The sequence below is a fragment of the Cuculus canorus genome, chromosome Z (assembly GCF_017976375.1).
Source record: "Cuculus canorus isolate bCucCan1 chromosome Z, bCucCan1.pri, whole genome shotgun sequence".
Lineage (NCBI taxonomy): Eukaryota > Metazoa > Chordata > Aves > Cuculiformes > Cuculidae > Cuculus > Cuculus canorus.
The window spans coordinates 26,004,488-26,028,829 of NC_071441.1; the positions used below are offsets into that span (position 1 = coordinate 26,004,488).

The 24,342-nt window shown below is 38.4% G+C and overlaps 1 protein-coding gene across 2 annotated transcripts in view; it reads right to left on the reverse strand.

Annotated features, from left to right (window-relative positions):
* PCSK5 (proprotein convertase subtilisin/kexin type 5) overlaps positions 1–24,342 on the reverse strand; it is a 249,086-nt gene that overhangs the window by 217,370 nt on the left and 7,374 nt on the right. For both annotated transcript variants that reach the window (XM_054054114.1, XM_054054115.1), the window contains exon 2: positions 6,923–7,027. In XM_054054114.1, coding sequence (XP_053910089.1) covers positions 6,923–7,027 — 105 coding nt within the window. The remainder of the gene's footprint in view (positions 1–6,922; positions 7,028–24,342) is intronic.

The following is a 24,342-nucleotide window of genomic DNA, read 5'->3' on the forward strand; positions in this document are numbered from 1 at the left end:
TTGCCTCTCCAGAACCAGAAGGCTGCAGATACATCAAACTCAAGAGACTGACACAATCTGCCTCATCTTCAATATTCTTGTCTCAGATGATTTTAGCTACTTCTGTGAGAGACAGAGCTGAGTCCTTGCCTCTCTTTCCTGCCAACATCTTTTCTCACTGGCCATGAAGTCTGGAGACCGTAATAGCAGCTCTACTGCAATCCCTATTAACTGTTGAGTGCTGGAATGGAATATTTTACCACTGGTCTGACACTGGGCTCCTGTGATGTTGCAATAACTAGATAAAAAGGCTGGGACACTTAAGTTTTTCACAGCATATTACTGGTCAAAAACTCCTTGCCATCCTGTGGTCTTTCAGTTCCCCTGCCCATCTCATTACCAGCTTAAGAAAGTAACGATATGAAAATAGCAAGAGAATGCAATCCTGCTGAATAACGTCTCTTTCATTCCTCAAACCATTTGCTACACTAATTAGGAAGCAAGCCAATTAAAACCTCTTGACTAATCTCCAATTCCTGCCCAAAAGTTAAAAATGAGATTATCATTGCCAAGGAGTTCTGTAAAGTGACTTGGCAACCAGAAGATTAGAATGTTCTGAAATCTAATGTTTCTTTTTAACGCACATGCAATTAGCCATATTGAGGGTACAAAACCCCTTTGAGGCAGGTCCAAACAGGTGCAATAATTATGAGGAAATGGAAATACAAATGTAGGTAATAAAAAACAACAGTTTGTTTCATGTAATATTTCCATATTCCCCAATAATGGACATTTTTTGTTTCTAAAATTATATTAGAAAGAATTCCTACTGGACATTTTTCTTCTTTTAGCATAAAACATCATAAGATTAATTCCACTAGGAAGCTTCAGTGATTTTTTTGAGGGTTTCTTTAAGCACTAATAGAAAAATCAGCTATCTCATGACTATAGAAATCAAATTGGGCATTCATAAAGGCTTATTTTTGACAAATAATCCTCAGTCTCACTAGTGTTACAATTAACTTCATAAAATATTCCTACCCATTGTAGACAAATTGAGAGAAATCACCACTGTGTGACAAAACTTGCTAACTGAAGAACCACTATCTCATGTTACAGCAGGACTGGATTTCACCAGTACAGTACGTAGGGAAGGCCACATATAGTCATATGATATATCTGGACATGCTCTGTATTAAGGCTTTCAGCTTTCGGTTATGGTCACTCAAGGTTCAGCTTTGAGCTGGTTTGGTCTCATCCACATACCAAACACCGTCCCATGTGTCAAAAAGGACACCAAATTTTAGGTCGCTATTCCTCAGAATGATTAAACATTTCACCATACCTTCTCAAGTGTTTCAGGTATTGAGTTGGTGCAGGAAAGGGAAAAACCCACTATGAAAAGCAGCAGCAGTTCCACTCTAGGAACTAGAGTTTTCCTCTAGGTTTAGGTATATTGTGAACTACACTTTAGTTCATACTGGGTCAAAACCGAAAGCGAGTCTGATGCAGTTCCAGCATGGTAAAATTTTTCTTAATTCCTGCTGAAGCAACACAGACTTTCCAGGGGTTTTGGCTGCTGAAGAATGTGGTTTAAACTAAGAGTATATACCAGGCACCTCTATAAGTACAGATTTCAATCACCATTAAGCAAACCAAATACCAATCACCTTCAGCTAACTCCACAACTGCATGTGGTTAGAACAACACTTAATTACAGCAGTTATCTAACTGGGAACCACAATTTCATACCTCAAAAAGCCCTGAAAAATATTCAAGTTGTAGGGCTATTTGCTCATGCTTACATGAAGCTTTTTAATACTCTAGAAGCAGGTGCTAAAAGGAGATGTTGCTGTGCCCTCTCACACACTGTGATTCAGTTCATGTTCTAACTAACTCACCAAGAGGCTCCTTGGAAATAGCAAGTCTGATGCTCGATTCTGACTAAGCTAAAGACAGAGGGATTGCTAATGTAAAAGTTTTTTGAGACAATTAAATAAAGGGCCCACAGTGGTAAATATTGCATTAATTAATAACTAACTTGAGCGTCCAATGAATTTCTGAACAGCACAACAGTTCCTATTATTTTGCAACCAAGTAGAGTAGCATTGATTCTTCATCCTCTTAGTGCTTCTATGGATTACGGTTACCCAGATAGACATAAGTAACTCACCTGTTCCCAGTATTTAACTGTTGTGTTATCCTATTCAGCTAACAAAATCTTACTCGCTAATGAGGTTTAACAGCTTAACACAGAGCATCGTCAATATGAATCACAACCTTACCCATAACAACATTCTCATCTGAGTTCCTCTATATTCTACACCTGGCTTTTAAGAGGCTGGTGTTTTAGCACTCTAATAACATTCTTCATTTCTGCTGAATTTTGTGCCCCCTACATTAAATCCAAAATGTTTGAAAATTTATTTTCTCCTTTCTCAAACTTGTACTGCAATCCTGGAACATTTAGATTAATAAATAATTGGAAAATACAACTTAGCAATTCATAGCAATGAAAATTTTAACTCTCCTCTCTATTCGCTATGAAGTCTGATTCAAAGTGATTGAATTAATGTTTCCTAAAGGCATGCTCCACAAGTAGTGACATACTCCTTGCCAAAGCAAGACAATCACCTTGTGGTGAAATCCATCATTCCACCCATGCTTTAGATGGCTATCTCCCTTATCAACCCCGGGGATTATTTAGTAATAAGAACTGATGTAACTACATAGCAACGTGTTGAAACATTTTACTGTGGAAGTTCTGCTCTTTGCAGTTTCATGAACATCCACAACATCCTACTGGTAATAAGGACAGGACTCTATCCTTCCTATCGTCTGAAGACAGCCAAGATCATTTTCTGTTGTCTCATCAAACACAGGCTCGCCAGCATTCTACATGTTGCTACCACCAGTTCTGTTCACTAGTTCTGTGAAGGTCTCCCCAGCCAGGTACTAACATTCTTCTGTCACCAGGTCACACAGATCTGCTCTGTGTGTGGTTAGGTGAGACGAGATAAAATGTAAATGTCTGGAGTAATGTTTCCCAAGATACTCTGACCCCGGAGCAGAAGTGACAAAAGCTTGACACTTCCGCAAAATCCTGGTCAAAGAAGTTATCTGGCTAAAATGAAGTAGCTTTATTTCTTACTCTGATTGAAGCAAAACTAGAAATCTCTCCATTTCTAAAACATGAGTAGATGTGACCCACTCACCAGGAGTTCTAACTCCAAATAAACCCACACAAAATTAATGAAAATTTTAAAAAGATGAAATGCCACCTTAGTTGATATTGATACACCAATGACGTAAAATGTTTCCTCCGTTAGTAAATGTGATACTTTACATGAACTTGAATTACTAATGTTACATTTTTGATCACTGTTATGGGGCATGTCCTTTTTCAAATCTCTACTGTGATGCAAAGCATTGGTAGCCTCATAAGCAAAATGGAACAAACTTTAGTTCATACATACATCAACTTGAATATATATTCGAATCTTAAAGCTGCCTTTTATTACCTTAAAAATGTTCTTCTAGGATTACTGCTTTGCCACGTATGCTACTTGATTTTGTAGGTAATTTTACACCCTATGTGTCACAAATTACATTATGAGGAGCCCTTCACTGCAAACTCTTCATCTCACGTACCAGTTTAATCTAAAAAGCCAGCTTTCTCATCTACACTGGTCATTTAACTTCTGTGGACTATTCTCATGCACAGGTGCTTCAAATCTGCCATTTCATTGGAACTGTAATCTCTTCAATGAGAGAAAAGCATATACTTATGCTTTGCATTGATGTGAAGCCTGACTTACATGAGGTTATCATCATTCTTTACCTCTCAGTTTCCACTCATGACTCTTCATTTCACCACTGCAGCAAACCCAGAAATGTACCACAGCTCTTTATTCCCACGCATAGAAGTGCTGTAACAGTCTGATTTCAAGAGGGACTGCCAGCAATAAAATCAACTTTTCAGTAGTTGAATTAGAGCTTCATGGTATCTTTCAGCCATGGAATGATTCTGTTCCTTTTCCCACTTTATTTTTGGCCCTGCTTCCTTTGTTTCATGCATTGTAGTATCATGAAATGACTTTGCTGAGGGAACTCTAGGGAGCTAAAGCAGGCTCTCAATTCATAGTATGGTGCTTTCATGGCCAAGCACAAGGAGCACACCAGCTAGAGAGACCAGAAAGCTCTGTAATACATTTCATTCAATGCTTGGCTTTTATGCATAATACTAACCTCTGCTTCAAATCCACAAACTTCTCTCACTTCCTTGTTTCTCTATCAACAGGTAGGAAACACAATGTAACACAGGCTTAGAAAAGGTGATGTGGATAAACTTATGTTTCAAATTTTCTACATGACAATCTACCTTGGGGTCACTAAAACCTCATTTAGGCATCTCTTCCTGAAACTATTTAATCTATTTAATCTCTAAATAACAACAGGCAGCATTGCTAGGCAAGAAGGTCAATGACAAAATCTTGTTACACTGCATATCCTTTATCTTTTCATCTAAGTACAAAGTAATGTTTGTTTAGTGCCGAGAAAATTGTCAAAATGTGTAATCCATATGTCTTCAATTTATGTTCCCTTTTGGATCTATTCATACGGTTTTTATAACAGTGTCAAGAGGCTTTTCCAGAAGAAAAAAATCAAGCCAAAGATCTTCAAAGCAATTCATTAATTGAAATCCATAAAATATAAAAATTGTATATTACCTATACATCTTTCCCTTTGCATTCACACAGTGAAATAAAACACTATCCACACAACTAGTTTAGAAATACTAGATTTCATAACGGTTCTTCCATTATATGCAGTTTATTTACACAATGAATTGCCATTCAATAAAAAATCCATAATTTAGAATTTCATAAAGGAGCAAATTAGTAATCCACATCAGAAGCAAACACAGATCAAGCTAATTGTGTTTGCATGTTACACAGAAAGGATTTTAAACAGTAAGTAAATCACCATTAAGTGATTTGGAAAGTAAACAAACCTCACCGTTCCTTTATTCACAAATACACGTCATCTAATCTGCTGGAAATATTGGCATTAGATACAGTCACACTCATAAATACAATGGCACTAGTCCTTTAAAATTCTCATAGCTGTTTTTATAAGATCCAGCTTCTACAATACAACTGAATTTCCAGTCCACCTTAACAATCATTAGATGTTATACACACTGAGGACAAACTATCCTTTATTCCACAAAAACATGTCTGTATTCTGACATATCTGCAGGCACACAAGAATTCCTAAGCCCAGGTCAATCACAAATATTTTTGCCAGATGTAGGTATTACGCTGTTTGCTTCTCTTTGAGTACAGGATCATTAACAGGACTGAGTACCTTGCACAATCCTCACTAGAAATTCTAAATATTAAAGTGATATATAATGATGACTCAGAAATTCTGTACCAGCAACAGCACAAACTGCGGACAAGACCTAAATATAACACGGAAAAAGCTGGAAAATAAATGACAGTTCTGATTGTCTGCTGTGCTCTGCTCTCATGATTCTGGCCACTGTTGTCTGGGCTGGCTGCTAGAGGAACAGAAACAGGTATCTGGAAGCTAGGGGTAAAGTGTATGGTGGTATGTGCATGTGATCTTATGCCCTTGTGTGTAAACCATTCTAACTTTGTGAATACAGGCAAGAGTGTGGACTGACACAGGTGTGGGCACTCTCTCTTCCTTTCCAGTATCACCTGTTCTAAGTGAAGTGCTTGTTTGAATGGTGGTCTCAGCACTTGTGGGAACAAGAAATTTGGGGTCTGATCATTTTTATACTAATCCCAAAAATATGCTGCTCAGCAGAGCTGCTGGTGCTCTTCAAAGATTAAGCAGTTCAGCCTTGTTAACACAGGGGTGAACATGCCTTGCGTGCACTTCCCTGGTCTTGCTCCATCCTCAAGAGGGACTTCAGCCTTAAATACGGTTTTCCAAACTGCAGCAGTATTCCTGTATGATGCTCAACTTGTACACTGCACCTCTACAGCACTCAACTTGTACACTGCACCTCTACAGCACTCAAACTGTCATTTACTGATAACTTTTAATTACCATAAATTCTATGTCAAGTAAAACCCAATAAAACTTTCACAGACAACAGTCATCCAAGGACTTAAAAAAAATTGGACTCTATTATCAACACTGAAAAACATCAGGTACTTGGGGTTTGGCTTGGGAGAACAGGCTGCATAAACAGCATAAAAATGCTAATAGTATCTTCTCCAAATTTCCTTTCTAAAAGAAAACCATAGGAAATCTAATTCTACAGTCAGTGATGAAGCTACTAAACACTGGAATTAAAGAATTAAAACAAAATGTCTTGGCTACAGATACAAGACAATATCACACAACTATAAATAAGTAATTAAATTATGTTGACCGCTACCTATTATTGTATATACTCCAAAAACATAACACCATTTTTCAAACAGATCTTAAAATTAACACCAGTAGGAACTGTCAAAATTTCCATAGAAAAAGAGCATTCTTATCATAGAATACACCAAGTCCAGAAAAAGAGGAGAAGAAACAAGAGAAACTTTCCTCTGAACGTTGTACCATCCCACATTGTTCATCTTCACTCTGAAACTTGGTTGATTCACATAAGATCTGCAGACATGAGTGTTACACATGTCGTTTTGCAGAGAAACACAGCACAGTGGTTAGTGCATCAACAAAATTCCTGTACTCCTTCATATATAATGTTGCACGTTCTGTTCCAAGAATAGCACATACTTAATAGCATGGTATTGTCTTTGCTTTGTTTTAATGGGAAGCAGAACCTGAGCAAACAGATAGCGTGTCAGTTCTTGTAATGCTATATGCCATTCAGGTGAATGTCCTCTAGTATGACATTTCATATAAAAAATGCAAAGGCTTTTGCTTCAGACACATAGGTAGATTTTCTTACCTTTGGTTCCATTGAAATGAAGCTGTGGGTACCTCTACTTGAGAGAACTGACCTTTTAATTGTTTTACTATGGTAGAAGTGGTAGTAATCCTTCAGTGTTCCAATCTGTAAGGGGAGAGAAGATAAAAAAATAAGAGGGAGATTTAATTTATGAAAACCAGTTTTCTGTTTTTCATTTCTAAAGGTCTATAAATTATGCAATTTCCTGCATGCTGAAATGTTACTTGAACCCACTGATCAGCTTTCAAAAGAAGGACATATGATATGAAATGGATGGAGTGTCCTTGAGGCAGTAACTGCATAACCAAAGATTATAATTGAGCTGCTTAGTCTGCCTGTATGTACCTTTTAATGTTTAATTTATATGCAGTACTTTAAGTAATTCTATATCAATCTATATCCAAACTTTCTTCAAATGGCAAAAATAAAAATCTTCAAATGGCTATAGGGTTATTAAAAAGCATTCCATCTAGTTTGCTTACGGGAATATAAGGTAAAATGCACCAGACTCGGTTATTTTTATAATTAAATTATAAAAAGGACGTTCAAAACATCAGACTATACAATAAGAACAGGCTTTTCTTTCTGCCAAATGTGGGCAAAAAAAGAAGTAGAAGAAAGAAAGATGGAAATGGCAACTTCATAGGATAATACTAGCTCGAAGTACAAAATAAATTCACACAAAATTGCAAATTTCATAATGGTATAATAAAAATATGCCTTATTCATCCCATCAGTACACAGTAGCAATGTAAATACTAAACTAAGACAGCCTTCACAATTTTACAAAAAATGTTCCTTTCCAGAGTCATTAATATCTAAACATTTATAACTAGATATTTTAGTTTTATGCATCTAAATGCAAATATACTGCCTCCTTGTCTCTATGCAAAATATCTCTGAAACTCATTTGGAATCTGACCTCCTACTGTACTGTAAATCTTGTAAGATACTTAATAATTTAGTTTAAAATTCCTTAAAGATGAGCAAAAAAGGGTCAGCAGAGCTTACTGTCATTTCAAGTTGAAACTCACAGTGACCTCACTAAACAGGCTTGGTTTTGCAAATAAATCTGAGAGAAATTACTAAAGAGGACTGAGCAACATTCAAAAATTCTAGCCCCAAAACCCCCAGTATTCTGAATTTGCATCCGTAAAAATGCACATGTAGGAAACTTGAGCGTTCAACAGTAAAGGTTCAAAGAGAAGCTGAAATAAGCCACCGAAAAACATCAAGAATATGCTTTTAGAGTTTTAGGAAATGAAAATCTTGAAAAAAATATCAAAGTAGACTAAAAGGAAACACTGATAGAAAAATATTACTCTGAAGGAGCTTGAATATTTTATCTTAAAATTTAAAGATGTATACAGCATAGGAGAATGAGGGAGAATCTTTTGGGGAAAAAAAAAATAAACAACCTAAATGGATTCATCTAATGGGAAAAAATGCAGGGTCAAAGATACTAATCCCAGTCTGTGCAGTTGGTCCATCCATATCTCCATTTAGGAAGAATTTATCTTTAGTTTAAGTCAAACACCAAAACATTCAATTTACCAAGTTAGTTTATCGTAAATAAATAGGAATTGGTTTGACTAAGCCTAATTAAAGTATATTAGCACTGTGATGATAACTTTCATGCTGCCTTCTCTTTGAAAGGCAACTCCAGCTGAAGTGATGCAACTCTGTAGCATGCATGAGCCCAATCTCGCAACTCCACATGCACGCCCACAAATAAGCCCTCCCTTAAAATATATGGTAAAGTCTTCTTGTGAACACCTCAAAGAACCGCAGGACCCTGGGCTATCCTCACACATGGACCTCTGTGTGCTGAAATCTGTTGCCAGAACAGGTGCCAAAGTACATCCTGGTTCTTCGTCCACGGATCAGCACAGCCCTTTTTGTCACATGGTGTGTCCGTACAAAAAGCAGATTCCATGCTTGATTTTATAGCCCAAAGGGAAACTAACAATATTATTAGAGTCATGTTATCGTATTCCTTTTGACCTCATCAACTAGAGTTTCTTCTGAGTTTAACCTCCTGTAGTACACTGAATGCCTCCTAGTATCAGCCTGTTGTTGCACCCTTTTTTAATTTTTCACAGAGTCCATTGAACTTCAGCGTCAGGGTTAGCACCAGTGCAAGGTGAGGTTACGCATTCCTGAGACACAGGGGTGTAATCAATTGCTTTCTGGATGTTTCCTAGACTCATCAGTAGCCTCAAACAGGGCTGAAGTGCTAACTACTGGAAAATTATGCTACTCTTGCTCCCAAAGTCCTCAGACATCAGTAAAGTGCACATTCACAGCATCACACAGAATCACTAGGTTGGAAAAGACCTCCAGGATCATCGAGTCCAACCATTCCTGTCAACCACAAAACCATGACCCTGAGCACCTCATCCACCTGTCTCTTACACCTCCAGGGATGGAGACTCAACCACCTCTCTGGGCAGCCTCTGCTAGTGCCCACTGACCCCTTCTGTGAAAATTTTTCTTCTGATGTCCAGCCTGAACCTGCCCTGGCAGAGCCTCAGACCATTCCCCCTTGTCCTCTCCCCTAACACTTAGGAGAAGAGGCCAGCTCCCTCCTCTCTACAACCTCCCTTCAGGTAGTTGTAGAGAGCAAGAAGGTCTCCCCTCAGCCTCCTCTTCTCCAGGCTAAACAACTCCAACTCTCTCAGCTGTTCCTCGTAAGACTTGTTCTCCAGCCCCCTCACCAGCTTCGTTGCTCTTCTCTGGACACACTCCAGAGCCTCAACATCCTTCTTGTGGTGAGAGGCCCAGAACTGAATGCAGTATTCGAGGTGCGGTCTCACTGGTGCCGAGTACAGAGGGAGAATAACCTCCCTGGACCTGCTGGTCATGCCGTTTCTGATTCAAGCCAAGATGCCATTAGCATTCTTGGCCACCAGGGCACATTGCTTGCTCATGTTCAGTCGGCTGTCTGCCAGCTCCCTCAACACTCTTGGATGGATCCCATCCAGCCCCATAGACTTGTGAGTGTCTAGTTGGGCAAGTAAGTCTCTAACCATCCCCTCTTGGAACATGGGGCCTTTGTTCTGCTCCTCTAACTCCTGGGTATGTACACACAGGGAACACTTTCCTTTCTACTAAAGACCGAGGCAAAGAAGGCATTAAGTACCTCAGCCTTGTCCTCATCCTTTGTCACAGTTGTTCCCTTTGCCTCCAATAAGGACTGAATATTCTCCCTGGCCCTTCTTTTATTGTTATTGTATTTATAGAAAGATTTTCTGTTATCTTTCACTGACTTGGCCAATCTGAGCTCTAGTTGGGCTTTAGCCCTCCCGATTTTTCCTCTGCACAATCTCACTTCCTCCCTGTAGTGTATTCGAGACGCCTGTCCCTTCTTCCAAAGTTCACAGACATTCCTCTACTTTTTGATGTCCACCCAGGGTACAAAGGTTGTCAACTTTTTATGGACTTTGCTGTCTTCAGAGTGAATTATAAACCTACTATTCTCTGTGTGCATGTGCGTCTACACGAGCACACACGTTACTGAAAAGATACAGCTCAAGCAAGTAACTGTATTTTTACCAGTGCACAGAACTTCATAAATAGAAAGGTCATATTTTAGGGAAAAGGACATCTGTCCTGTTTTGTACAACACAGATCTCAATATCACCCAGCTCTCTCTGTTTTGTCTTGTACTAATTTAAGGATTTATATTTATTTAGTTAATAAAGAAAAACATAAGCTGACCCCTCTGAGGACATCCAAAATGTTAAACTTGAAAGATGACCTAATTGCAGTCCTGGAGGTCTTGCAGCTTAACAGCGCTAGCCACCCACAGAAGAGACTGGAGCGATGTCCATGCTTTACCTTCCAGCAAAATGGGGACAGCCTGAGGCTTTTTAATGCTTGACAGCTGAAGTTCCTCTGAAACTGTGGGCTCAGGAGACAGAATTAAGACCTTAAAATTAAGTGTAGCAATTGTAACGCCATATCCTCTGTGCACCATCGGTTTTCTGATAACAATTATTAATAAGAACAACTAATTTAAATGATGAGATATACAGCTTTCGTTCATAACTGCCAATGAAATAAAAGGATCCCAAATCTTTTAAATGGAATTTAATTCATATTCACTAACTGCCAGTGACTCTCACAGTAAGGTAACACCAGTGTTATTAAAAATTTTATTGCCTTTTTTTCCCTCAATGGGAATTTACTTAGACCTTCCAACATCCTTGGACCACTTGGAGAACAGTTAAACCATGGAAATATAGCACAATAAAACTTATAATTATGGATGTTCTTGTTAAATGTTTTTTTATGCTTTTAACTACCAGGACTTACAGGAACTCTCAGAGGAAAAGCAACGCAAAGAGAGAAACACCAGACTGCACAGCTAACTATCTTAGAGACTGATGGCAATTTAACTATTTTATCCTTGGGAAATCTTTGTAATCTCCTTTTTGACCTGGAGGACCTGATTTCTTTAAAAAGAAAGAGAGAAACATTCCTGAGGAATTGCCCGGCCAAAAGCAAGGAGAACAGATGGTAGGGGCAGGGGAGACTTCTCTCTATAGAAGCAGTCTTCATCTCTGAACATTTTAAATACATACATATATATACATTTTAAAAGTACTATACTATGTTTATTCAAAGATGAAATAATTTCTGGAAGTAAGAAACCTGCAGTATCACAGTGGAATCCCAGAAAATCAAAGCAAATGCACGTTTACATTAATTTTATACTCACTAAGTTTTACTTTCTATTTAAAGTTGAGAAAAGGTGTGAATTCTAAAGATAATATGAGACAAGAACCAAACTTTCTAGGCTTGTCCTGGAAAATATTTCTTCCATATATAGTTTTATAGTCTAAAGCAATATTAAAATACCTCAGGATATAATTAAGGGATGAATTATTTAATCTACATCTGCACGTGAGTGTCCTCATAAACTGTGAGAAAATACAAATGCTAAAGCTTCCCGTTAAATATATATTAAACATAAAAACACGATCATCAAACTGACATATCCAACTAAGCTCTGAAACTACAACTGAAACTTACATGTAGCTGAACATGAACTTGAAAGTTGCCTACTAAATAAATTTTTTTAAGACAAGAATCATCTAGACATCTGCCTGCAAAGTACACATCTTCCAGTGGGCTGAACAGAAAACGATATGTTGTTGAGCTGGTGAACTGGTGGAACAGGTTAAGAGTCTGAGTTTCTCCTATCTTTACTGACTTTGGCCCTAAATGGATTTTGAAAGGCAGGACGATAGCTCCAAATCTGGTTCTGAACTCTACAAAGTGATAGGAAAGCCAAAGAAGCACAGACCTGCTACCCTTGTGCAGGTCTGGAACATAAACCATTTTAAATAGGTACAGCAATGTATTTCACACAGACTTGAAAATCTGAGCCTTCACTTCTTTTAGAATTGCAATAAATTTCCAAAGTGAGAGAAGAGCATCCTTGAGAGAAGGAAATACCAAGAACAGAGAGATTAAGAAAGTTTATCAGTTTTACTATCATCATTTCGACAAAATCGATTCAAATATATTCCAGATTTCAAGATGTTTAAAATGTTGTCACATTATACAAAATACACTGGAAATCACATTTAATAGCAATAATGTCAATGTCTCAGTCTGAAAAGGTTGAAACAGAATGTTTTAGTATTGCTGGAACTTTCTTCCCTGTGTTAAATGCCAGTGAAGCCTATCTAGTACCACAAAGTGTTTTGACAGAACTAAATGTTTATGCAAATTACAATACAGCTCATGTGCCTTCAACGCATGCCACTGTGTAACAAACATGAAGGAGGTGAGCCCACAGTCTCTAATTCTGATCCCGGTTGCCCCGCCATGTTCTCCACAGGTGGACAGGTTCACTGATACTACAGAAAACTGCTGCTCCCTTTCCTTCTTGTGTCCCTTCAGACTTAGGAACTACTAAACATCCTAAAACCATCCTAGAACCAGAGTTCTGATTTCAGCATTTAGAAGCAATAAGGCCCTACAAAGGCTATTAGTTGTTCACTGACCTACTCAAATTAAACCACCCATATCTGGGAAGAGCACGTCCACCTAAGAACTGGAACCAGAACCTGACTTGTATTTCAAACAGCAGAACTGTGTACTGTTTTTCAGGGGGAGTCAGGGTGTTTGGTTTTTTTTTCCTATGAGACACTGCAATAGTAACCACACTTTCCCAACCTCTCTTGCCCAAAACCCCACTGCTGGGTCAGCACTGACAGATCTCCAACACACTTATGAGCAACCACCATGAGGTCAGCTGCAGAGCTGCTTCCTCATCTGACCAGCAGGCTGAAATGAGGGCTAATTCTCCCTCAAATATAACGTCTAAACAAAAGCTTTTTTATTACAGGTGGTAAGGTGAGTGGTGTCATCAGAACTGTGAATTTCACCTACTATGCGTCATTCACAAGAAATTATAGCAAAGTTTGCCCACATACAGCACACTGCAGTGAGGTGAAAGACTGCGCCACTTTCAGTTTTGGACAACTTGGATCTCTCACAAAGATCAGTTTACGAAATATTTAGAAGAGAGAAGCACAAGCCCTCTGTACCTTACTCAGCCCAAACCCTAAAATTCCAATTCTTAAGAAGAAGCCTTTAACAAAAGTGTCTTCTTAGATTACTAAGGGGAGAGGAGAGGGAAGGGAAGGGAAGGGAAGGGAAGGGAAGGGAAGGGAAGGGAAGGGAAGGGAAGGGAAGGGAAGGGAAGGGGAGGGAAGGGAAGGGAAGGGGAGGGGAGGGGAGGGGAGGGGAGGGGAGGGGAGGGGAGGGGAGGGGAGGGGAGGGGAGGGGAGGGGAGGGGAGGGGAGGGGGGGGGAGGGGAGGGGAGGGGAGGGGAGGGGAGGGGAGGGGAGGGGAGGGGAGGGGAGAGGAGGGAGGGGAGGGGAGGGGAGGGAAGGGAAGGGAAGGGAAGGGAAGGGAAGGGAAGGGACGGGAAGGGAAGGGAAGGGAAGGGAAGGGAAGGGAAGGGAAGGGAAGGGAAGGGAAGGGAAGGGAAGGGAAGGGAAGGGAAGGGAAGGGAAGGGAAGGGAAGGGAAGGGAAGGGAAGGGAAGGGAAGGGAAGGGAAGGGAAGGGAAGGGAAGGGAAGGGAAGGGAAGGGAAGGGAAGGGAAGGGAAGGGAAGGGAAGGGAAGGGAAGGGAAGGGAAGGGAAGGGAAGGGAAGGGAAGGGAAGGGAAGGGAAGGGAAGGGAAGGGAAGGGAAGGGAAGGGAAGGGAAGGGAAGGGAAGGGAAGGGAAGGGAAAACAACTAACTGAACTACTGAACATTATGGTCTAAAGATGGAAATAATGATGTTTAGTCTCAGTATTACAAAAGGCTCTGAATCTGGATGTTACAGAAATATCTGCTGGGTGGGGAAAAAGGGAGACTTTTAGTGTGCCCAAACTTAGTCAACTAAAAGAATTTGAAGCAGAAGCAGGATGATGTGAGTGTAAACACAGATTAGAGCCTCAGATGCAACCCAGACTACTCTGAAAACTTGAATTCCAGCTATGCTGAAATGTCCAAGTAACCCAGTTCTCAGCTCTATTTTAAGCCTAATTACCTAACAGAAATTTGACAGCTCAAGTTTTGAAAACATCTCTGTGTACACTCCTGGTAGTAACAGCCCAACTTGCCAGTTCATATCTTTGTTTCTGTCATGTTCCTTTCTCTTCAGGTTCATTTTAAAGGAAACTGATAGGTCTATAGGTTGTTGCTGTTTCTGAATAGTGACACTGAACACTTGGCCTTAAACGCATCCTCCTCCTTGAAATATTTTTCTGAGTCTCCTAGATGGAAAAAAAATGTACACTGTAATCAAGAGTTCTTGCTCAGTTCGTTAAAACTTTGGTCTGGTGGACAGGACCATTCAGCTGGAAAAGGGAAATCCCTTTCTGAATCAACTCCACATGAAAAATAAGCAAAACCCTCAAACAGACTGATAAATCAAACCATACGGCTATTAGAACAGGAACATTAAAATTCCCATAGAACTAAATCAGGTTGTATCTGTTCATGGGTTAGGAACATGCTAACACTCTACAAACTTTACTCTTGACATTCCCTTTCCCTTCTGTTGAAATGGGGAGAAAAAGTATCACCTTACTGAATTAACATGAGCCACTCAGGACTGCTTTTGTATTTTTTCCTTTGTGTTTCAGCTATTTGAAAGAAGAAATTTTGTCTGGGCATTCACCTTGAGCTAGGAAAGTGCAGTAAAGCTTTTTAAACACTTGATGTCAAAAAAGAATAACAGAGCCATTAAAATAAAGTAGCTCTGCATTATATTCTTTCAGATAACATCAGTGTGGTTGCTTACATGCTGCTGCATTTTGGTTTAAAGCAGCACATTAATTCTTTCACTGAAAAAATAAACATAAGCTGTCTACTCTCTTAACTTTTCATGTGCCTTTGTCAGTTGGATAAAATAGTAACAATATCCTGAGGTAAATTATAATTCTTCATATCATTCTAATTCACTATTGAGGCTTGCATTTTTACAAAGATGGTTTGTAAATTTTAATATGAATTTTAATTTTTATGTATTTCTTACAAAGCTTTAAAATTCTCAGAAAATACTATGGTGGCTAAACTAACCAAAAATACAAATTAAAAAGAACATAGAAAAAAATATTTCAATTTGAAGTGGAAATTTTTTACATGAGTTGGTATATTTAATTTTGGATAACCTCTCTAAAAATATTTTTCCTATCAGCTTTTCTTTTCACGGCTTTCTACTATGTTCCAGATTATAATCTAAACCTATCTAGAGTCTGAATTCTAATCTATAATTAAAAGTTAATTAAAATATAAATTTAAATGTAGACTTCTAAATTCCTAGTGAAGTTTTTCTAAAATATTTTTAGAATTACAAAATTCTGTTTCTCTACATAGAGTCATGCTCTATTCTAAATACATTATAAAATCTACTTAGCAATATAAAACAAATCAAGTTCTCTCTGAGACTGATACTTGGCTTATAATTTTTACAAAGTTCAGGTAAATTGAAATAGCTCCCTAATCCTATCTTCTGCATACAGGTTACTTTGTACAGTTGTATTTTAAAACAAACATTGCCAAATGAAATTCTGGGTTTTGAGATTCTAGCACTTTGATGTTTTCTTGTTAAACTTATTTAACATGTGGGAAAAAAAAACCCTGACAACCAAATAGCAAAATAAAATGTTTTGCTCTATCAAAGCCACAATAAATGTTTTATGCAACTGTCTTTGGACAAGATGGAAACCATAATGTGATGAAAGAGGTCACAGGTCTCAGGAAGTAATATGAATTTATAAAATAAGTTCAGATATTAGAAACGCATAAATTAGAACTGTATCATAGCTTTGTTTCATTATTTGCTAAATCACACTAAGATTTATTAATTTAATCTACCCTACTTTACAGGATGAACAAACCTTCTGAAGAGGACTGTGGAATCCTTTTTGGATTATATATTCATATAAAATCCGTGGATGTCGCAATGAAAACCCTTCTGCCCTACTGAGTTGTGAAAGGAGAGAGAGGATAGCCGATTTTCTTGAAAATAAAAATACACTTGGATTGTATTCAATTAGTGCAATTAGTGAAAAAAGAATAATACTCAAGGCAAATCATAAAAAGAGAAATTCTGAAGACACCTATCAGGTAAATAAAGCAAAAAAAAGCTGCCTGAGAAAAGATGAGTAAAATGATGTTTGAGTCTTACATGCATGAGTAGTGAAGAGAATTGTTTTATATGCCACAGGTCACATGAGCTCACAGTAAATACATATTCCTTACACAAGTTATGTCAGAAGGAGAGCTTTAGTACGGCCCCACCTTTCTCTGATGCAGCTCTGAGAACAAGAACATGCATTAATCTTTGCAGGAGGACAAGAGCTGGGAGCCCTCCTTGAATCTGAACTGTGCTGTGTATTGGTACTCACTTGCTATGTGGTACCACTTCCCTAGAGAGGAGGGCATAAAAATATTCCCTCGGTGAAGCTAAGAATCAATAAAATCTGAGAAGGGGAAGATACACAGACACCAAGTTGATTGTTCAAACATTAAATTGAAAGAAGACTGACTATACTTCTTGAAATCTTTCTTTTAATGTCAGTAAAGAAGAGTTTCACCCACCTCCTCTCTAGGACTAATAAACAGGTCATGACTATTAGAACAATATTTTTAAAAGTAACTGAAAACTAATGAACACAGAGTCCTTAATTACTGGAGAGTTGGGGGTGGAAGGTTTTTGTACAATGTGCAGGTTTGGCCTTCCAACAGATATATTAGCCTAAAAGAGTTGGTGGGAGATGGTGAAGGAAGCTATTTCCACATCTTTCATGTGTAATGTTACCATTCAAGTACAATGACAGGCATTAATAATCACAAACCCAGTGTCATTGTTAGCTCCACCTAAGGAGGCATCACAGCAACTGACAAGTTCATGTCTCTATCAAATAAAGCAATGCTCAAACTGTGACCATGGGCTTGTAGTTCCAGGGCAACATTACACATTTCCTTAAAATTCTCGAAATGAGATCAATTACTGTCTTTATTCTCATTAATCTTGTCTATCGTTTCTTTTCAATACAGAAAGCAGTGCAATGTAAACTGGTGGATCATGCCCCCTTTTGTGAAGGGGCCAATGAGTTAGCACCTTATTTCTGCAAGTAAAAGAGAAGCAAACAATGTAGCAAAATGGAAATGCAAATGCATTTATGAAGAAAAATACACGGTTTTATCCAATTCATTGCTACTACTTTAGGTGATCAGCTTTTTCCCTATCTCAGTGTTTTGTTATTATATATTTAACACCAATGTATTAAACAAATAAACAGTAGAAACATTGCTCCTTTCTCCAAGAAAATCTACTTTCAGATATACAGCTAAGCATTCACACAGCCTTCAGGTTCTAAGATTCTGCTCTCCAAACAAGAAGGCCACCAAGGAATACTCTTTAAATGTGTGAGATGGACAGTATATGAAAAATGTGACCTGTTTTTTCATTGGTTGTAGTGAATTTACGCATTTCATCATGAATCAGGTATCAGTTCTGCTTGACTTTCCTCTGATATCTGGTACATGAACCTAGACATTAGGATGGTAACTTAATCTGAAATGTAGGTCTCAATGAGGTCTGGATTAAAAAAAAAAATTCTTCATTAAGTGCTTATTGCAGCTCCCACTAAATACAGTGGAAGGTCTCACTGTTTCCAGTGAAAGCTGAATTGAACCTCAACCACTTTTCTGATACTATGGAAGCTGGTAACACAGGAGAAATCTGCATATATCTGAATTAATGCTTCACATTTTGTTGTTGTTGCGATTACAAATAGCTACTTTAAGTAGAATATTACATGACTATGCTAGAACTAACATTCCCTTGGTGTGCTGTGATGTTTTTTTTAAATCCTCACTAAACATTAGTTATGATGATGTTGTTTTCCTTCTTACTGTGTTTGAATGCTACATAATGCAGTCATTTTGAGGATTATTTTTTGGTCTTGTTTGCTTATATACTTGCTTTTTCCTTATGCATATCTTTAGATCCTGTCAAAGAGAGACTTTTTTTTGTTTTCTTACTATTAAATTTAGGAAAATACAAGACACTTTCCAGAAACTGTTACTCCTATGAATATTTGTTACTCAAGTTGTCTTATCACTCTAATCAATGAGATTACAGGTAACTGTGGAAGGAATACGGATGAAACAGCTGAATAAAAACACTCAATAAAGTAATAGATAGCAATAAGAGCACTGGCGTGAAATCTCTCGATTAAAAAGTAGTTTTCATATTTCAGGACACCTAGGTGACAAATGTGATCTCAATTTTGGATCTGCAAGTTTCTAGCAGGCAAATGAGTAGAAACTAAGAAATAAGAGGGTTAATAAAAACAACCACTTTGGAAATAGTTAAACACAGGAAAAATCTGCCTTACAAATTAATTAGTGTTCTTTGAAGCAGTCAAGTATATAGTCAAAGTTGGGTAGACAGACATATTCTGGTTGAATTTCCAGAAGGCTTTTGACAATGTCCTTCACCAACAGGTTTTAAGAATTTAAGAAGCTATGGCCTAAGGTCTTTGCAGAAGCAAGCAATCAGGTAAAAGACAGGAAATAAAGCTCAGGAGTAATTAGTTATTTGTTTACTAAAAAGCAAGTAGCTTCTCACAACAGGTGGAGGTCTCTGCTAGAGTTCTGCTGGGATCCATGTTAGAACCTCTTCTGGGACCTAGACTATTTCATAAAAAAAAAATTTACATGGAAAAGCGAGTGAGCCATGAGGTGTAAATGTCAGCTATTGTTAACAATTACAGAAGTAGAGTCTGTGGTTGACCATGTGTGAACTGCAGGAGGATCCTGCAAAACTAAGTGATGGCAATGAAATGGCCAATGAAATCCAATGTAGACAAACATAGATAAACTGACGTACAAACCTAAACACACACTAAAATGAACTCTTTTGAGCTGCCCAGTACCACTGAGGAGTGATGACCTCTGGGTTATGGCAGACTAATACATGGAAACTCAGCTTGGTATAAGTCCCAACAGCAAAGGACATACTAGACATTTCAAATAAAAGTATGGAGAATAAATCAGAGAACATAGCACTGTAAGAATAATCCAGGGTTTTGTCACACTTTAAGTACTATACGTGGTTCTAGTACCCTCTATTCAAGAAGACATAGTAAAGCTGGACAAGCTTCCAGGTGCGAGAAGAAGAATGGACACAGATATAGTACACCCTCTGTATGAGGAATAGCTAAGTAAGTTAAGATTCTCCAGTCTAGATACAACACAATTTAGAAGAAAATATTAGAAATCTAAAAAATCATGTACGGAATAAGAAGAATGGACAGAGACTGATTTTCAACATTTTTTCAGTAGCCATGAAATGAAGCTAATAAGCAAAAGAAAAGTGGCTTTTCATGCAGTGAAGTAGCAAACATTTTAAATCCTTGCTAAAGCATACTGTGGATGCTGAAAGTTTGCTTTAATTTGAAAGACTGGACAAGTGTCTGGACAGAAAAAAAATCAAGAATTTCTAACTATATAGAAACCACATCCAGCTCAGGCAGTCTCCAGATCTGAAAACAGATGAAGGGAGCGCTCGGGAAAAGCACTGGATGCCTGTTTTGTTCACTCTCTCCCACTGACAGTAACTTAACACCGCTGCCATAGACAGGCAGGCCAGATGGATCTTGTAATTGACCCAGAATGGCCTTGCATCCTCACGGGTCTGTCTGAACAAAGGCTGTTCACAGGAACAAAAATATTATGGTAACTACTTCTCTACCTTATAGATGGCACACTACTGGCTTTAGAGGTGCGACACAGTGTACGTTTTCTTTCCTGTTTGTTTTTAAGACATCAGGTTACTGTGTTAATATGTTCTACAAAGAAAAGCTCAATAAAAGCCAATAAATGTTCTCTAGATTTATCCAGAGGGGAGGCTAGATGCTATTGTTGATTAAGTTAAATATTTTAAAAAGAAGAACATTATCCAATCTAGGCTTGAATTTTAGCCAGAGCACTACCTAGTAACACTTTCACTGCCTAGTAGGCACTCTTGTACAAAACCTGGTGGGTTTATTCCAGTTTGAACAGAAATGAATCAAAGAATGTAATAAAGGTTTTAATAGTGACTTGTACTACTTCTACAATTTCAGTTTGGCCCTGGAAAACCAACATAAAGAAGGCCTGTTCCCTGCTGGCACATAAACATCTCTAAAAAGGAAAAAAAAAAGTGGTGGTGGGGGAAATGTGACTTGACCAAAAGTGGCCCTTTGTTGATGGCTATCCTCCATTTAGGATCATGTTGTCTTCCTGGGAGCAGATTCCTTCTCTATGGAAGAGTTTGTGCTACAAATTTTTTTCTTTCTTAATTTGTTTAGAACTGTAAAATCCATAATCAGGTCTGGCTAATGTGCCTTTTACAATCTCAACTCCAACATACACCATCATATAATCCACAAGAATTTCCACAAGCTATTCTGGCAGGATTTCATGGTGTAGCTCTGATACTCTTCTGGACTTGCCAATGTTTCATTCCAAAGAGTTTTTCATTCTACAAATATCAAACAAATTGGTCCAGCATGTTGCCAAATAATCACTTACTGTCTTAAGCTATATATCTCTGGCAGGCTGGATTCTGTTTGATCATGTTTTTCCCTGTGTTTGGCAGGTGACAAAGAGCCCACAGTTCCTCACTAGCAGCCACATGATTTATTTAGATCTAAGACTGACATATGTATCTCCCCACCCTGTGATTTTACAATTTAACATTTGGAAAGGAAGAGAAATACATACTGATCAATCACAGAACCACAAAACACAGATGCAAAACATGCAGATACGATACTAGAAATACCTTAGCTGACAAAGTCTAGGGAATTATTTACAACATTGTACAAAGCAGTGGGGAGGTTATGCACAAGCTGGCCACCTTTTCTGGTAAAGGCAACAGACATCAATGAAAACACAGCAACTGGGATGACCATGGGTGTGGGAAGTCTTATCTGCAAATATGAAACCAGAAGCTACAGAAGCAAAAAAAAAAGGCTGATTCCCCTGCAAATGTGCTAAAGACGAGTCACTTAAACAAGAGAACAGATATATAATTACTGGTCATGATTAAAGTCAGCTTGCAAGTTGGAAGACACTGCAAAAAATCCAAAGCTTTCCAGACTGAGGACATGTAACAGAAACACTTTTAAAACTGATTATATTTAGACTTGCTTAAAACTGAGATTAAAAAAGCACTTAAGAACACCTTAAGGTTTATACTATCAGTGACTTATGATTCTGTCCAATTCAATATCCTGGGATTTTTATATTTATTTTGAGGTAACACTTTGTAAACTAAAAACTGTATCCGCCTTCAAGTACCACTTTTGTAACAGTCCCCTTCAAACTCCTGAAGCAGGAGACAAAGTTAAACTATGGAATAGCAAGTCAAAATTATGTAAGTAATATTGATACACAATCTTTTATCTATTTATTACAACACAGCAGCAAAAAAGTACCTGCCAGTGTTCCTCTAGAAACTGTTTTGGTCAATATTTCAACTAGTGACATTCATGGAAAAGACTATATTAAACACAATATACATGAAGAAGCAGAGAGGATCTGCAAGCTTGTTGAGTAGCAGGAACAGAATTAAAAACAAACAGAAACTGTAAAATGAGGTCTGGAAAAACAGGGCAAGACTAGGCAAAGGTATATGAAAGTACTTCACCTAATCAACAATAATAACCTACTGGACAAACGCAGGCTGGAGAACAATGGCAGAATCAATTTGTGAACCACAGCAGATCACAAGCTGAGCAATTTCAGCAATTTTCTGCAGGACAGACAAAACACCATAATGGGCTACGTAAACACGAGTGCTGTCCTCAAAACAACTGAAGGAATCCTTATGCTGTGCTCAGCTGGTATATTCCAGCAGGTCCTTGCTCAAGAAGATAAGGATCAGTTAAAGAGACCAGTGTTGAACAGCAAGACTGATCAGTGAAAGCCTGACCTATGTGAAACACGGGAAGGACTGGGCTTGGATGGAAAAACAGAAAAGTGGGTGGCAGAAGGAGTGGAACACTGCAACTTTTCTGATGGTGCTACTCTTAATATCCACAGAGGAACAAGACATGTAGGCTTCTGAATGGCAGGAAGATAGATACAGCTTAAACTTCACAGGGGCAAAGAGCGTAATGAACCACTAGAATCAACCATATTCTCACACTAGGCAGCTTTCTTACTGAAGACCTTTGAAAACTGGTTAAATATCTGCCAGGAAAGATGTAGACACAGCTGATCCTTCTCAAGGGCATTACAATGGATAAGCCGATCTGTAAAGATTCCCCTCCTGCCCTTCTCTTCTACAATTCTCCACTATTGTCAGCCAGAGATCATGTCACACCAGACATGACCACTGTCATAACACAGGTATGACACACCACTGACTTACTATGTTTTATAGATTTCTTCTGCTTCTTCCACTTAATCTAACCTGGTCCACTTTTTTATTTTGTTTGAGAGGAGCAGTTCCCACAAACATTGCCATTTGTAAGTTCAGATTGCAGCTAACTGTTATATAATCTAGTGTGCTTGCCTGAGGACTTTAAACAAGAAAATTACCACAGAATTTGATTCTGGTAGTTATTCTCAGCCAGTCCCTAAATGTACTTTTTTCTGCCATAATAAGAGAAAATTCAATTTTCCTTGCTGTATGCTGACTACCTCAGCACGTGCACACAGTTTACAGTACACTTAGCTTCCATTCTTTTAATAATGTAGTTCTGGTATTCACATCTTGGGCCCTCCAGTACAAGGAGGACACTGAGTTACTGAGGCATGCCAAGAGAAGGGCAACGAAGCTTACGAGGAGCAGCAAAGGGAACTGGGATTGTTTAATCTGGAGAACAAAAGGCTCAAGGGAGACTTTAACATGCTCTGCAACTACCTGAAAGGAGTCGGTAGTGAGGTCTGCGTTGGTCTCTCCTTCCAAGTGACTAGCGATATGTCACTATGTCACTAGCTATACGACCAGGACTGGATATGAGAAAAAAATTGTTTTCTGAAAGAGTGGAAGCATAGGAACAGGCTGCCCAGGAAAGTGGTAGAGTCACCATCCCTGGAGGTGTTAAAAAAAACATGTAGACATGGCACTTTGGGACACGGTTTAGTAGGCATGATGGTGTTGGGCTGATGGTTGCACTTGATGATCTTAGAGGCCTTTTCCTATGACTCTATGATCGTTAATATTCAGGACTTAATTGAACTTATCACAGCTATTAAATTTTAGTACGAATATACTTTGTTTCAGTACTGTGACCACACAGGCTCTTAATGGACATCTTTCTTCTATTAACTGTATTATCATTACTCTGGGGTAGATGAACAGAGGCCTAATATCCTGCTTTTTTTGAGTCATCCATGTAGGATGGTGGAAACTATGGCAGCAAACTCCTTCCTTTGCTGAAGACAGCAACCTTATTTTAAGCTCTTTATCTCAAAATAAGGTCCTTTTTCTCTTAACTAGATACTTTTTTCTAGCCTTCCAATTTCAACTACTCAGTTTGCAAAATTTCCTTTTGTTTCCCATCAGAAATAGATCTGGAAAATGGGAAACAGCCATTTCTCCCATTCTTTCTGATTAACTGATCTTGTTACATAACATTGTCTCTGTGCCATCACTGGGAATTCAGGTTTGAAATGAACTCTTTGTGTGATTTGCTGCCTTTAAATCTATAAATGTCCAATAAAAGCACTCCACATTTTGCAAGTCACATCAGCATTTACATTATGAAAACCCTCACATCTATACACCTAACAGTGCCTTCTGGGCCACACCCCTAAGCTTAACACACTGAAGTGTCTTTTGGCAAACACTGTGTATTCCTTGCAGGAAGACAATTGGAGGGAAAGGGTAGTCTGTCACTT